This window comes from Macaca mulatta, chromosome 1 (assembly GCF_049350105.2).
Source record: "Macaca mulatta isolate MMU2019108-1 chromosome 1, T2T-MMU8v2.0, whole genome shotgun sequence".
NCBI classification, from domain to species: Eukaryota; Metazoa; Chordata; class Mammalia; order Primates; family Cercopithecidae; genus Macaca; species Macaca mulatta.
In genome coordinates, this window is record NC_133406.1 from 154,123,826 (window position 1) to 154,140,831 (window position 17,006).

A 17,006-nucleotide genomic window follows, 5' to 3' on the forward strand; every position below is an offset into this window, starting at 1 on the left:
TCTTGTAATTTCATGCACATAACATTCATTTTTGTGCCTAGAGAACTTTCATTATGCTGTTCTTTCTTTCTTCAATGCCATCACTTCCTTAAATGCACCATCATTGCTCAAATTTAGAGAAAATAAGACATGTTCCTGGTGATGCTGGTCCAAAACCCCTATATAACAAGTCATGACTTTTATATTTAAATAATTTAGTTTGGTCTTTCCTTCATCAAAAGAAACCAAACAACTTTTAGCAACTCTGTTAGATTTATGCAATTGCATGTTTTTTTAAGGGGCAAAGCTCCTTAAAACAAATAAAAACATTCTTCCATTTATCGATGCAAGCCCTGTTTCTTTCTAGTATTCAAATTCATTAATAAAAGACTCAATGATTATTAAATTTTTGGATTTGAATGGATAGTTTTTATGCATATATACCCAGTTGTTTAGCATTTTATTTTATCGCCCCCTACAGGAAGTCTAAAATACATTTAGTATATCGCCCCCTACAGGAAATACATTTAATATATCGCCCCCTACAGGAAATCTAAAATACATTTTAGAACATTTTATAATTAAAAAAAAAAAAGGATGAATGATTTATTTTATTTATCTCACAAAAATTCAGCCCTAGCCTATTGACAGCTGCAGTTCTCCTATCCACTTCCACATAATTTTTAAAATGTGAATGCCAGGAATGGTGCTGTTGATACTAATATTAGGACAAGGAGCAGATGTTTCATCAGGACTAGGTGTCTCTGGTGGAGTCTGTGGAGGAATAAACAAAGATACTCGTGCAATGTTGGATATTTCTGATTTTAGATCGACCTTATCAACAGCCTGAATAGCAATGAAAAGATCTGTGCCATTTTCAAAAGTAATGTTTTCTGGTTTAAACAAAAAGACTTCCTCAGAGTTGGCTTCCTTTGGGATGAGAGCAGTAGTATTCACTTGAAGAGATTCATTGAACTTATCTCTGAGATCAAGAATACTTGTACTTATTCGAATGATATACTTGTGAGCTAAAAAGAAAAAAGAAGAATGTGACTTCAATTCTGAAATCTTAAAGAAACTTCCTAAGCTGTAGAACTTTAAAAAATATTTAAAAAGCTTTAAAAGTCTATTAGAAATTATATCATCACCCCATAAGATTCCCAAATAAATGAACCGATGGTCCTATTTACAAGGGTCACTATCTCTTTTACATTCTTCTTTGTATATAATGACACAGTGATAAGCGTAAAACTGGATTGGGCATGACTTAAAGCCTTGGTCAGCATTTCTGGGCATAGTGCCTGACAGAAAGAACAGGTTGTTTAAAAAATGTTTATTATTTTATTATTTATAGAGGGAGTTTGCACCAGTGCTTCTCAAACTGTAATGTGTGTACAAATCACCCAGGGATCTGAAAATGCAGATCTGAAAAAACTTTCTAACTAGTGTTCATGGTATCCGCATGCTGTAGTCCGCAGACCGCACTTTGAAAGAGAAAGTCTGATAGGACCTGAGGTTCCTTCCAAAAGAGCTCCGCTCTATAGACATCTATGCTCTATTCCCAGTTCTTCCCCAGGAGTCACTGCTCCCCAGAAAATGGAGTTTGTCAAAGGACAGTTTGGCAAGGTTTCAGAAACTAAGTGAGGTTTACCTTTCCAGGCTGAAACCTCTTACTCCCAAAGTATACCAGTTTTTCAGGTTTTAAATCTCTCTTCTTTAAATACATTTATCCCTCATTTCAAAGGACCAGCAAGATCCCTCCTGCTTTCTGCCCCCAAGCATCAGAACACGGCTGCCTGCCTCACCCACTTCTGCTCCTCTGCTTGGCTGGTAAACTCCTTTACAGGGTCCACACCAGGTTCAGCTTACCTGTTCCATGGTCATAATCATCCCCAGGAGCTGTCCAAGTCAGATTAATGAGACTGTGCCCGTGAATTTCCGCCTTCAGGTCGGTGATTTGGCAAGGTGGGAAGAGATCAGGTATGGGAGCATTTGGGACACCAGAAGCCACAAATGAGCCTCCCGAGGATGTTCTGCTGAAACATACTTGCTTGCGTTGAACATCGTCCTCAATTTCAGGTCTTGGTGGATTCCATTGTATTTCATCTGCAATAAAAAAATTATGCAAAATATGGTAAGCAACATCACTAAATGGTGATACCTCCGTCTGTTTTATTATCAGATCACCCTCTTCCTATTCCCCACTTCTGCTTCTTTCCTTCCGCACACAGAATTAATTTTAAATATTTGGAGACAAGACCCCAAATACGGTTTCATCAGAGGGAAAAGAGCAAACAGAGAATCACAGCTTTTGATCTCTTAAGATATTTCCTGGATATTTAGTGGAATAACCTTTTGGAATTTATTTTCATGACATTTGTCCTGAAATTGCTTCTTTTCCCATCTCTTTGCCCATCCTGATCTTGTCTTTCCGCAAGATCGGTTTCAATACTACCTCTGTTTTTCCTTTCCTTTCCTTTCCTGTCCTGTCCTGTCCTCTCCTCTCCTCTCCTCTCCTTTCCCTTCCTTTCTTTCATTTTTGTTTTTGAGACGAACTTTCGCTCTTGTCATCCAGGCTGGAGTGCAATGGCGCGATCTCAGCTCACTACCACCTCTGCCTCCCGGGTTCAGGGGATTCTCCTGCCTCAGCCTCCTGAGTAGCTGGGATTACAGGCATGTGCCACCACACCGAGCTATTTTTTGTATTTTTAGTAGAGATGGGGTTTTACCATGTTGGCCAGGGTGGTCTCGAACTCTTGACCTCAGGTGATCCACCTGCCTCGGCCTCCCAAAGTACTGGGATTACAAGAGTGAGCCACTGTGCCCGGCCTAAATACTAACTTTGTTTTAAACCTCAGACTGCCTCAAGAAATGTCTTCCACCTAAATAATAGTGTGGGTTTCATTATCTTTCCTATTTATTTGGCAACTAATCAACTGGACCTTCAAGAATGCCTTGATTGTTTATGCATATTTCTTTCACTTTCTCCATGTTTGTGTTTCATGTTTCTTATTAAATTTCAGTTTTTAATGAAATGTTTTATGTTAGAGGTTCCAAAATTTTGTGCTTTTGAAAGACTTCTAATTTTCTTAGTAAATGCATGGGAATCTAGTTATTGTAGTAATTCCAATTTCATTCACATTCTTGTCAAAGATAGGTATAAAAGTAATCCTGGAATTTAAAAAATACCCTGGTCTGTTCAATCTACAGAGTTCTCAAGTTCTCTTTTCTTTTCAATAAAAATATCTCATAAGATCCTAACATGGCATTACTTAGAATTTGTTTTCTCATAAACTCTACCTCTTTATAAAATTTTTATCTGTTAAAGACCATTTAATCTTCATACCCATTAATCTGGTCTTTGGCAAAGATGAAGTGAATGCTCTAGCAGGTTCAGGGTTCATATTGAAAGCACCAGTAGAGACTGCCATTAAGGCTTATCGAGGGATAGAGGGAAGAACATGGCCTACTGTTATGCCACGCACTAACACTATTAGTTATATGAACCCATAACCTCTCTAGCTTCTGTTTCCCCATCTTTAAAAATGGATACTTACAAGAATGAAATGTATTACTGTAAGTAAAATGCTGTGATAAGGCTAGACTTAGCCTTAGGACTTAGGACTTAGGACTTAGTCACTTAACCAGTCCCCTTCTGCCTCCTTCCCCTAACTCAAAAAGCAGTGGCATTGGCTGGGCGCAGTGGCTCACGCTTGTAATCCCAGCACTTTGGGAGTCCGAGGTGGGCAGATCACAAGGTCAAGAGATCAAGACCATCCTGGCCAACATGGTGAAACCCTGTCTCTACTAAAAATACAAAACTTAGCTGGGCATGGTGGCATGCACCTGTAGTCCCAGCTACTCGGGAGGCTGAGGCAGGAGAATCACTTGAACCCGGGAGGCAGAGGTTGCAGTGAGCTGAGATCACGCCACTGCACTCCAGCCTGGCGACAGAGCAAGACTGTCTAAAAAAAAAAGAAAAAAAAGAAAAAAGGCAGTGGCATCTTTTAAAACATTTCCCCTCTATTATCACCTCTGCATGAGGGACACCATGTGTCTCTGAATCCTCTCTTCACTAAGCACACAGCCAAGTAAAGATGACAGTGGGAAGGTTCTCAGAGGAGCTCTTCTCCTTCCCCCACACCAACATCAAGAAAAAGCCTGCCCAGGACAGGGTGGAGATTGATGGAAAACTAGTCTGGGAACCCACTGGGACACAAACTTGGTCTCAACTCCTTCTCTAGTCCAGGGCAAGTGTTTGTAACCAAAAGTGGTATGGGACTGTCTGTTTCATGGACATAATTTTCTCACTTGCTTACACGTGGGCTCAGTGTGCTGGCCCGCGTGAAATTCATCTACTATGCTCCCTGGTCTGAGCAGGAGGAGAAAGGAGGAAAGACAGACAGTGGACTTGGATAATGATATTGATGTAGATAACAAACCCTAAATTATTGCTTTTTAAATTCTGTTTAAATGATTCATTAGGATAAATTAGAAATGCTTCAATGGAAAGAACTTCATTAAAAATGTTTTTAAAATAATGATAAAATCTTTATTAAATACTATTTACTAGTAACAGTTTGTTAGATGTGTTATTTATTCTTTGTGACCATACTATCGGGTAGCTGCCATTATTATCCTTATTTTACAACTGAGGAGAGTGAAGTACAAAAAGATTACACAAAATACTGTATTTGATAGAGGGCTGGGCTTTGAAGTAAGGCAGTCAAAAGCTGTGTTCTATCGAGTGATTTTCAGCTGGGGGCTAGTTTGCCCCCCTAAGGGACAGTGGATGACATATGGAGACATTTTTGATTGTCATGACTAGGGAATTGCTATTGACAAATAATGGATAGAGGTTAAGGATGCTACTAAACATCCCACAATGTGCAGGATAGCCCTCCACAACAAAGGATTGTCTGGCTCAAAATCTTAGTAGTGCCAAGGTTGAGAAACCCTGATTTAATCATGCACCATTCTGCCCCACAGGTTTAATAGTTTCCTCTTGAAACCAATCCTTTTGCACAAGCCAGGAGTGTTATTACAGATTACTTACCATTCTCAATCCAGCCAGGTATGTACATTACTCCACTCTGCTGGGGTATCGCTCTCCGTCTGACTGCGTTAACTCCTCCCAGAGCCCGTACTTTTACACTGTATCTACCATTCGTGTCATAAGTTGTGAAATACCTTGAGTAGACACCGTCATCCTTAGCAGCATCAGCACCTTGATAAAGAATGAAGGAATTAATAAATATCCTAAAGGTAACTGGGAGGGTATTTGTATATTTCCAACTCATATGTAGGCTAAGAATTTTCAAAGCAATAAGAAATTCAGCATTAGCTCCAAGAGACCTTAAGATTTTGGTGTGTTGAGGGTGAGGCTTACTTCTTTTATCACTGTGTGAAGTGTGTGTGGTTTTAGGTATACATTCTGTCTTCTTGAATTGTTGACTTTTTAAATGAAATCTAAGATGATATTGTTTCTTTGTTATACCCAACATAGCACAAAGTAACTAGTCAATAAGTATCTGTTGAACTAAATTAAACTGCTATATGCAACTGTGGAGGAAAACAATGTTGTATGGTTATTTAATAAAATTCATGACTTCTCCCCAGGGTAGATTTAGGTGGGAAATTCATTCACAGGATTCATTCTAGTAAGGTTACTTGCTTCACAGTAAGAAGACATGTTTTTTTCTAAAAAGAAATGTAGAATTCTCTCCCTCTCTCCCCGATAGACTTCTTAAAGACAAGAATAAGGGGCAGAATTTTCACTTTTGGGGCAAGCTAATATAGAATCTGCATAGATACAGGAATCATATAGGACTGTGCTTGAATCTATGTCTGCTGCTTTATAAATGTGAAAGCCTCAGTGAAGATATTGTAAAAACAAAGATTATATATGTCTTTGTATATATGCATTTGTGTATATATACATACACACGTATGTGTGTGTACGTATGTGTATATACAAAGCACCTACCACAATATAGTTATGAATTTTCCTCTTTTTCTTTTTTTGGGGTTTGTGGAATACCCTATGACAACTCCCTAGAGACTCCGAATCCATTGAGTTTGAGCCATTAATGTGTTTTAGGCCTTGCAGAAGCCTTCATATTTTCCAGCATTTTGAAATGTAGGAATTGTGGGGAAATGGAGAACTCTCCCAACCAGACCCCAGTGCTGTTCTGCCTTACCTGTCTAACTGCCCTCACCAGACTGTGCCCTCTTGGCATTCCCTGGTTGCTTCTTGGAAAAAGAAATATACACTTTCCAATTTCTTGGGTGATTACCTGCTCCATTATCCAGTAGTTCCAAGGTAACTGTTTTTCCATTCTCTGATTCAATCAGGGCTGTGACACTGGCCCTGAGAATCGGAGAGGCTCCTTGGCGAATATTTGCATAAACTATCATAGGGCTGGGGAATTTGCCAGTGTCCTTGTTCATTTTGGAAGTCACTGTAATTGGAGGCAGGGTAGCACTGGATGCACGGGACGTGACAGTCAGAGTCAAGGTTTGTGAGCTTGCTTGCAGACTGTATTTCCAAGTGCCAACCTGAACCAAAACACATGTAAACATTTCCAATGAATAACTTCAGGTGACACAGACCTGACTTCAGTGTCACGTACAGGAAAAGCCTCTGATACAAGCATGTTGGAAGCATATCTAAGAAGAGGTGTGCATGTTTGATACTCTGTCAGCCACGGGGAGCTTCAGTGTGTTTAAACTAACTATATCGTTCCCATTGTCAAGAAAATTCCACGGAGGGTGTCAGGGGGATGGTGAGGTCTGAAAGCTGTATGCTTATTGTTGCTTTGTTTTTATAAGACACGAGTCTCTGAGATAAAGCAAATCGTTTTTGTGATCCCAAAACGTCGAGGATCATTTTGCATCTTGATTACTATGTAATTTGAAGGTTCTCCATTTAGTACCTGGACAAAATATCACCTATTTCCTTTCTCTTTACTTGCTGGCATACTGAGTGATTTTCATTGGATGGAGACTTTTTTCCTTGTTCTCTCTTTGATTCAATACTGACTCTCCTTTTAGCAACCGCCAACATTTAAAATGCTACAATTATACTGTGAAAGCTTTATTTTATCTTGTTGAATTATGAGAAACAAAAAAAGCTGACTCCATACCTTAGCAATGCCTGGGATTTGGAGGAAGGCCATTTTGGTGTTTTTGTCCACTACAAAGCCATCTTGCTTCTGTCCACTGGGATCCCAGAGAAGGATTTGGGGAGGCTGTGTTGTCCAGGTGACAAGAAACAAAGTGTCCTTTCCCACTGTGCTGTCCACGATCACTGTGCCATTCATCCACTGGCTGTTCTGGAGGGTTGATCCCTTACTCTCAAGCTGTTAAGAAAAACAACTCTTACTTTCTGGAGAATACAGCTCCCATCACATGGTCTTTTCCCTTCTGCCCCTGTCTTCCCAGTGCCCCATCAAAAAGACTTCAGTGATGCCTGAGTCCTTGATTTGGTGTTAGGAGCAATTATGATGCAGTTCTAAGTTATCTTTCTAGCCTTAGCTTCCACAATTTCCCTTCCTCCACCCAAACAAGACCTTTTCCCCAAAATATCCTTGTGAATCCCTGACTCTTTGACTTTATTATCATACTCTTTACTTTTCCTAGAAGGCTTTACATTTGTCTTCTCCATTTATCTAAGCCTTCTTAGTCTTCTCTATTTGTCTAAGCCTTACTCATCCTTCAAAATTCAAATTTTACTTTCTCCGTAAAGTTTTCTCTGCTGTCCATCTCATTTACCAGTTGTAAAAAATTTCCCCTTTTCCTCTGATCTCCTATAGGATTTTATTTCTATCAATTTATTTATTTCTATCAATCCTTTGACATTTACCCAATGTGTGACACCCACACATTGTGGGTGAAATTGTCTGAATTACCTAATTGCTAGGTCAGGGAGTATTGCAGGCCCCGTGGAGATAAATGAAGTAAGCCAAGGCCAACTTGTTTGGAATAGATGAGGGAGCTGCAGAGCAGGGAGTGAGGTAGGGAAGACTTTTTTAGAAAATGTGATTTTGAGGATTATCTCCTAGGTAGTTATTGTCTCAAAGTTAGCACCTATTAGAAGACAGACTGGGCTGGTCATGGAGCCAGATTTCCTAGTTTCACAGGTAGATTACAAGCTGGCATATGGAGAAAGTAAAGGGCTATTAGACCTGGTTCTTGTGGCACGCTGGTGAATGAGTCTTGCTCATTTCTCCATCTCTCTCGCTGTCTCTCTGTTAAGTTTCTTAAATACAAAAATCACAGGCAGAAATTTCCTAAATGTGAACTTGTCCTTTTATCACTTTAATTACTTTTCTAGGACACATTCCTCCATTTTCCCAAACCAGGCCCTTGAGTTTAATTTTCTAAATCTGAACCAGAATAACCCAGATGGGTATAATTGGTGTCTTCCTAGATTGAATAAATGCTCCATTGATAAGCCAGAAAGCCTATGGTTTCAAAATCTGTCATTATTAGGCTTTGACATTATGGTATTCCTTTACCTTTATCTGAACTTTCATCATAAAAATTATAATTCACACCAGTGTGAATGCTGATTGTTCACTCTCTCTAGTTTAAAAATTAATGAGAATAATTTCTGCAATTACTTAAAAAAAGCATTGAAAAAAATGCATTTTTTTTCTTTTTTCTTAATAGTCCCAAGACTTTTGAAAGGCAATTTGGTTTTTCCTGAAATTTTAGAACCAGATGGGCCATTGGAAATTTTCTGGTCTATACCTGGTGGAGAAATGAAAGTCCACAGAGGTGAAGTTCATTGCCCAGGTCACATAGTTAATGACAGACCCAGGGCCAAGATCCAGGGGTCTGGATTGACACCGCTGGCTTTTTACAGTACAAAGCTTTCTGTCCATTATATGTAAATCTTGGCAAACATCAGAAATTTGATGTAATGGAAAAATAAAACAAGTAATCCCTGGACACTTGTCCCAGAAAATTTGTAATTGAGATGATCTACTCTGAAGAAAATTCTGAGCCAACTACATTGCTCTACTTGCTTGTGTAGAGATGTTAAAAAAGAATTCTTGGACCTACGACATTTTATCTGCTGATTTCTATGAGGAAGTCACTGGGTATTGCTTCCAAACAAGTAAACACTAATTGCCTTGTTTAAATGAGTAGTATTGCATTTTAGGAATAATGTCTAATATCAGGCTGGACCTTCTATTTTAATTTTAATTCAATACCAGAAGAGTGTAAAACTTAAAACTTTTAGCCATTAAATGCTTCATCTTGGCTATGATTGTGTGTAAATATGAAAAACAAAGATTAAGAACTCCAACCTGGATGGAGCGCTCAGAGACAACTCCATTTCCTGATGAAAGGGCTCCAAAAGCATCAATGAGGCCATTGTTCTGAACTTGATCTGAAGCATATGTCTGTAAACCTCCTAAAATGCAATACATTTTTAGAAATTACTTACCAGAAAGCAAATATTTGCAACATTTTAACTGTTGTTTAGAGAATATACAAAATAAATATCCCATTGTGTTATTAAAGTATAAATAGATCAACATCAAATAGGTGCCTACATTAACTCAGACTTTGATACTATTTTAACTTACTTATTTTTTTTCTGAGACAGGCTCTTGCTCTGTTGCCCGGGGTGGAGTACAGTGGCATGATCTTGGCTCACTACAACCTCCACCTCCCAGGCTCGAGTGATCTTCCTACCTCAGCCCCCAGGTAGCTGGGATTACAGGCATATACCACCATGTCTGGCTAATTTTTGTATTTTTTTTTTTTTTTTTAGAGATGAGTTTCACCATGTTGCTCAGGCTGGTCTTGAACTCCTGGGCTCAATGAATCCACCTGCCTTGGCCTCCCCAAATTCTGGGATTATAGGAATGAGCCACCAGACCCAGCCACTAATTTTTAAATCTTAGTACATAATAGCTTCAGCAACATCTCAGTCACCTGGTTACTTCAACTATCTGCAAAGCAGCCATGAATCTCTGATACGATTTGATATCAATTTATGGTATAAACTTATGTCATGAAATCTACATATTAAAGGTCCTGCACTTTTACATGAGAGAATTCATTAAGACGTACTCCAAGACTATTGATTTACTCTTCTTTGAAACATAATTCTAACAAACCTGGCTTTAGAGTTTTCTTCTAAATGAGGAAAGACAGATATGTGACAACAGCAAGAAACAACAGTGGACAAAGGGACAGTTACAGAGTAGTATATCGTAAAAACAGGATTTTACACCAGGCCAGGCAGTCTTGGGCTATTTAGAATAGGTGTCACTAAGTTAGTTGATGTGAAAGCACTTTTTAACTATTATGATTCCATCTGAAGTTAAGGAAATAATTTCAGTAAGGCTGTTGATGCCCCACCCACATCTCCGTACCCAGCCAAGTGCATCTCTTCCCAGCTGCTCTAGGCGTTGGCTTGTAGCTGCCTCCTCTTCCAGAGAATTGTCTTACTAAAAGGGGCCACCCTGCCTAGAGAAATAACATGCCCCTCTCCTCTGCCCTGTTCTGACAGTCCACAGTCAAAGACTGATAGACACAATGGTGTAAAAGGCCACCCTCCTGCCTCAAGGTGAAGACAAGTCTGTGATGCACTTTCAATTCCAGAGTCCCCTGGGGGTGCAGTTAGACTCTGACCACGTCTGCATCGGTGCTTAGCTCCTTCCTTGGCCCTATCCTTTCCTCCTTCCTTTTCTCCTGAGCACTCTCTCCCCTATAAATTGCATGCACCCAAATCCCTGTCTCAGGCTCTGCTTCTAAGAAACCCAGTCTAGGACAGGTAGTATTAGGAATACACAGCTCTGGCATTTTAGTGGCCTCAGAAGGCAACTCAGTATGATAATTGAGATCTACAATATTATCCCTAAGTTAAAAAAGGAAAAAAATGTGTTCACCTACTCTGCTAAAGAAGCTGGTAACATATGGAATCTATTTTAACCATCTGACTGTGTATGGGAGTTAGACACACAATACGTTAAGGTTTTATGGAGAAACTGCATTGTATTCTATTTTGGGAGTGATCTTTTGCCTTGTTTAACAGGCTCTTTGCCCTTCCTTGCTACTACTCCTGTTTCTTGAACGCTTCTTTTCCAGGTAAAGTTAAGGGCTCCCTTATTTGTGCTTTATTGTACTTTCTGTTGCTAATGTAGCACTTGTGCCATGGTGTTATGTAGTTAGTGGCTTGTCATCTGTCTCCTTTGGGTCTCTTGGCCAGCTGCCACTGGAAGGGAGTGGTTCTTGGCCCAGGAAGAAGGTCTTAAGTCCTCACTAGAGTGCTGTGCTAGTTCTCTCTTCTCCAGGCTGCCCTAGTCCTAGATCCAAAGCTTTAAAATAAATGAGCAGAGTCCATTCAAATAGTCATTTGGGGGTAAGGGTGGCTAGTTGGCCAATTAGGTTATCTTATCTCTCTCCATCCCATCTTTCCCCTACTCCCCAGTTCACTGGAGCTCACAGTCCAGTAGGACAGACAATACCGGGGGTCTCAGCAAATCATCCCTCACCTGTCATTTTGGACAGTTCCTCTAGTTCTCGAGCTGCAGAGGGCCCCAAGGCGACTGTGTGGATGATGGCACCACTTTGTTTGACCTCATTAAAGCACCCACTTATAGTGTTGTCTTCCCCATCCGTCAGCAGCACAATTTCAGATCCATCAGTTGGATATTTCTTCTTAATCACCTAAGGACAGAATTCAGGTCATGAGTTATCAGACTCAGGGTGGCCAAGGTGTTTATGAAAATTCTGCTTACAGGAAAGGAGAAAAGAAATTCCAGAAGGAATAAACCAAAGTGTCTGGGAATGACCAAATATCTGTCTGCCTTGAAATGATACAATCGTAACCCAGCAGTGTTCATGGAACTTGACTGCTGTCTTTCCCCTTGGCTAGTCTGCTGCAGGGAGGGATGGTGTGGGATGCAGGGCAACTCTAGGGGTGGACAGCACTGGGGAAACAGCAAAGAAGATGTTCCTAGTTTCCTTCACGTGGTCTCTCCTCGATAGGCTTTCAGAGCTTCCAAGACGCCTTCAGAAACCATCCTCATTTAGTGGGGATTGTACTGGGGGGAGATTAGACCCAGGGCAGACTTTAATTTGTATGATATTCACCAGTCGGACAATACCAGCTATTTATGCCTGGCATTGGTTTTGATTGGTCATTACCTAGGTCACATGAGTTGTCAATATTTTTAACAGTCTTTCTGATTAAAGCAAAACATTTCGTTTCCATTAATCTCAGTTCCTAGTTGTTCTGTGACACCTGTGTCTCAACTATTCCTGGTACATTTGGATTATTTATTTATTTTTTTTACATGGCGTAGAGAGGATACTCCTGCCAATGTTGAATAAGATTAGGATGGAAGGAAAATTAGATAAAATAATAATGCTATCTATTTAAGAAGAGAAAGCAAGAGTCCACTCTTCCCCTAAAAAGAGTGGAAGGAGAGACCCAGAAATAGGAGAAATAAGCAATCAAGCCTAAGCATCTCTCTGACCTAGAATCTCAGATAAGAAGGCATCCTCCAAAGGCCTAGAATCTCAGAAAAGAAGGTGTCCTCTGAAGGTTGAAGGGAAAGGAGGCTTCCACCTCTCTCTCTGTTTCAGCTATTAGAGGAGGCTGCCTTGACTCCCTGGAAGAGAACAGAACTGTGACTGTTGCTGTGTCAAGGAGCTCAGAGCCCAGAAGCCTATCAGCTGTGATCACGGCTTTGGCCTTACTAAGCTGCAGGCCAGAGAGGCCCAATTTGGATTTTCTTGTCTCACTTCCCATAACTACTGTGTGTCATGGAAAACAGGCAAATGTTCCCATATATCCTAAAGGGGAGACAGAAGACAGCTGAGTTGAGTGTTGGCAGGTGAGAGAAAGATAATCCTGCCACAGAGGTTGAGGAGTGTACAGTGTGGCTAGAGGCTGGATGGAGGACAGGGTGGTGCTCAGGGCTCCTCTCCAACAGGGAGAGCCAGGGTGGGACTGAGTCAGCGAGGAAGGACCACTGGGCCCTGAGCAAGCCAAGAGAACAAGCCAAACTGCTATGGCTACAGTAGACACCACTGCGAGGAGCCCAGGGCAGACCTGACCAGGGCCTGCAGCAGGGACTAGCAGGGATCTTGAAGACAGTATAACATCCAAGGTCCCTTACCTCATCACCCTGAAGCCACATGAGCTTCTCCCACCCCACACCCAGACTCCACTCCAGGAGGCATCCTAAATTCCACTGGTGTAGCACTCTCTCTCTTACTCATCTGAATGGAAAATGCAGAATCAGAAGTTCTCTCTTCACCACCGTGCCATCTGGCATTAGTCATCTCCCCTAGGGTCTTGCATAGTGAGAGTTTGGTACAGCACATCAGTGATTTCATTGTCTGTTTTCCTCCCTTATTTGCTCCTTTAGTCAAGGCTTGGGTAGGTGACAGGGGTAATAAAACGCAGATGCATGCAGGCATCTGGAGAAGGGTTTCGCAGCTGACTGTATATGCAATAGAAACCACTTTCAGGGAACTGATCTTCAAAGTGGACCAAAATGGTCAGAGGGACAGAAGCACTTGAAGAAATGGTCAAGCCCATTGTCCACATCAAGCAGTGTCAGCTGGAAACTACAGATTTCCGCTGCCACGTGGAAAACTGGAATAGCACTATTGAGTGTGATGTGCCCAACGAGCAGGCTTAGGGCAAACTCGCCTAAGATACTGCGAGGTTCTGAGACCTTATCCCTGCCAGCCCGTTTCAATCTCCTATTCTGTTTCATGTGGCTAAATAGCCTCCAGGTAAAGATGGAATATTGCATTTTACACTTGCAGCAACTAAACATCAGGTGTTATTAGTGCATCAAACAATGAATTCAATTTTATTTACTAAGAACCTCCTGCATAAATGATATTGTGCTAGCAGTCTAGGAGGTAAGAAGATAAGTACTATTCCTAAAGTAGTTCTTCTCAATTACAATGGATAATTAGACTGTAAGACAGACTAGCTAGATGTCATAAGAGGGAATTTCTTTTAAGAGTTATAGGGTTTAGGAAGCAATTCTATATGGTTGAAAGAATCAGGAAAGATGTCAAGAAGCAGGTAGTGTCTGAGATGGGTCTTTGAAGAATGAGCGTGATTAAAAGTTCAAAGAAGGGAGGAGACAGTGCTCTGGTGAGGACCTAGTGTGGCAAAGATGTGGAAGCTCTGAAGGACAGGTTATCCAGTTTGCTTAAACAGAGGCTGCCTGGCAGAGAGTCCCTGGTGCGTAAGCCTGGAAAGATAGATAAAAGCTGCATCATGATAGATCTTACACATTAGAGAAATTTTTTCTTAATTTCACTGAAAATGGGGAGACAGGACATCTAAGTAGAGGAATGATGTGATTGGATGGTCAGACGAGATTTTTAGGTATTACCCCAATACAATCATAGTTACAGTCCCCAAGGCCTCCTGCTTCAATAAATAAACTATTTGCTTTCCCAAAAGGAGGTCTGATATGCCCTAAAGTTTGGAGTGTTGAGTTGCCTCAAAGCTTAACCATATTCACAGACCTCTTTATTCCCATAGAAGATACTTTTTTACATCATTGTGTACCTTTATTCACAGCATTCATTGCAGTTTGTAAATATACTCTTATTTGTGTTATATTTTGGTTAATGTGTCTCCCCCAATAAGATGGTAAGTTCCATGACAGAAGGGTAGTGTCTATTTGGCCCTCATGGTATTCTTAGGGCCTAGCACATTGCCTGGCATGTAGAAGGCACACCACGAATATTTTGAATGCAGATACGCATGCAGAAAAGCATGAATGCACAGATGCAAAAAAGCGTAAAAGCATAAATGAATTGGTTACTAGTATCTTTGGAGGTTTGTATCTTTGCATCATTTGAACCATTGCTCTGACCTTGGCTCTCTCATCCAGTTGGACCCTAGGCATGCATGGAAACACTGGAAATGGAAATTTGTTAAGCAACATAAATTGCAAACATTCCAAACTACAATACAAAAACACATCTCACAGTAAATGCCGATCGAAGCCCAGAGCAGATGGACGTCCCTCCTGAAGCTGCTGTAGGTAATCTTTTGGTGAGTGTGTCCCTGTCACTGCCACTGTTTATCTGTATGAGTTCACTTTGTACATGGGCAGCACTGTCAAATGTCACCATCCCAACCCAGGACCGCAGCTCAATTATCTGCAGCAGGAAAAGCTGGCCTGCTTGATTCAGTCGATTGAGGCGGTTACCAGTCTAAATGGAGAAGCAAAAGAAAAACAGGTTACATTTAGATGGAAAGACTAATAACAGAAAAGGCAATAGGGAATTTGGAAGTGGCTGCATGAATGTAGAGCAAATGACCATAAGCTTACTTGAGGCATATCCTAGGGGGAAAAACTTCTTATTTATATTTAGCAGCATCTTTGGGTAGAATTTTAGGGCCAGTGTATAAATAGTAAAAGATAAAACCAGATTACATAATCATTAAAGTTCAATGCATTAGTAATAATTCTAGATAAGTTCTGTATCAGGTGATATGGCTTGGCTCTGTGTCCTCAACCAAATCTCACCTCAAATTGTAATCCCTATAATCCCCACATGTCAATAGAGGGACCTGGTGGGAGGTGATTGGAACATGGAGGTGGTTTCTTCCATGATGTTTTCGCTATAGTGAGTGAGTTATCACAAGATCTGATGTTTTATAAGGGACTCTTCCCACTTTGTGCTCTCTCTCTCTCTCTCTTTTTCTCTCTCTCTCACTCTCTCTCCTGCTGCCGTGTAAGACATCCCTGCTTCCCCTTCCACCATGATAGTAAATTTCCTGAGGCCTCCCCAGCCATGGGGAACTGTGCGTCAATTAAACCTCTTTCCTTTATAAATTACCCAGTCTTGGGTATTTCTTTATAGCAGTATGAGAACAGAGTAATACATAAGGCTGTGGACCTATAGACTTATATATCATCAGTGAAACATTAAAAATGTTAAGCTCATATAATTCATCAGATCTTGGCTCATAAATTGAAAATTAATTCAATTTGGCAAATGAGATAGTTGATGCTGAATCTTTGTTGAACAAAGGTGAAGTGGACATTTCTGAAGACAATGTTATAGTTACAACCATTCTGGCCCTCGGGTTATGTTTATTCCCAACCAGTTCCGAGTCAGGGTCCAGAACATGCATATCTGTGACCAGCATCCAGAAGACCAAGACTCATTGAACATACCGCCATGCTTCCAGATTTGTCAAGGACTAGACACACAATTCTTTGTCCAATCTGCAGCAATGAGAAGGTGGGATTGGGTGGCTGTGTTGTCGTAGGAGTGGTTTTCTTAAAGTCCTCAGAATCACGGATCACTTCCCATGTGCTTCGGAGATTGCATTTTGTATTTTGCATGTTTGGAGCTTCTTTGTTGTGGTTTTGTTCTGTACAGAATTCAACTACCTGAAATTGTCAATGAAATGATATAGATAATGGTAAACTATGTGGTAAAATATTTGATAATTTGTTAGAAATATTTTCTTTTATTTTGAGACAAGGTATCACTTAGTCAGCCGCTGGAGTGCAGTGGCACAATCTTAGCTCACTGCAGCTTCTACCTCCTGGGCTCAAGTAAGCCTCCCACCTCAGCCTCCCGCGTAGTTGGGACTACAGGTTTGTGCCACCATGCCTGGCTTATTTTTGTATTTTTAGTAGAGATGGGGTTTTTCCATGTTGCTCAGGCTTGTCTTGAACTCCTGAGCTAAAGTGATCTGCCCACCTCGGCCTCCCACAGTGCTGGGATTACAGGCATGAGCCACTATGCCCAGCCTGATAGAAATATTCTAAATCCACATTTAAAATAGTTTAATCCTCTGTCCTTTTCCTGTCTGCTCTGCTATTGCATAACCTTGGCTCAATTGCACAATCACTGTAAAACAATGCTGGGGAAAATCATGGTCATAATGCAGACTTCCCGCCTTAAACCAGGCCTTCAATCTCATTAGACCCTTAGTGCTCCTCGGCAATCCATTTACCTCTTCTTTTTGGTTTCCTTCCTACTCCTCATATTTACCATTT

The 17,006-nt window shown here is 40.8% G+C and overlaps 1 protein-coding gene across 1 annotated transcript in view; it reads right to left on the bottom strand.

Moving 5' to 3' along the window:
• Positions 1–597: 597 nt before the first annotated feature.
• Positions 598–17,006, bottom strand: part of CLCA1 (chloride channel accessory 1) — a 32,557-nt gene continuing 16,148 nt past the window's right edge. Inside the window, 9 exon segments of the mRNA NM_001032912.1 lie at positions 598–1,007; positions 1,849–2,085; positions 5,036–5,206; positions 6,276–6,537; positions 7,125–7,340; positions 9,297–9,403; positions 11,496–11,670; positions 14,974–15,201; positions 16,173–16,391. Of these exon segments, the coding sequence (NP_001028084.1) occupies positions 616–1,007; positions 1,849–2,085; positions 5,036–5,206; positions 6,276–6,537; positions 7,125–7,340; positions 9,297–9,403; positions 11,496–11,670; positions 14,974–15,201; positions 16,173–16,391 (2,007 nt within the window). The 3' untranslated portion in view covers positions 598–615.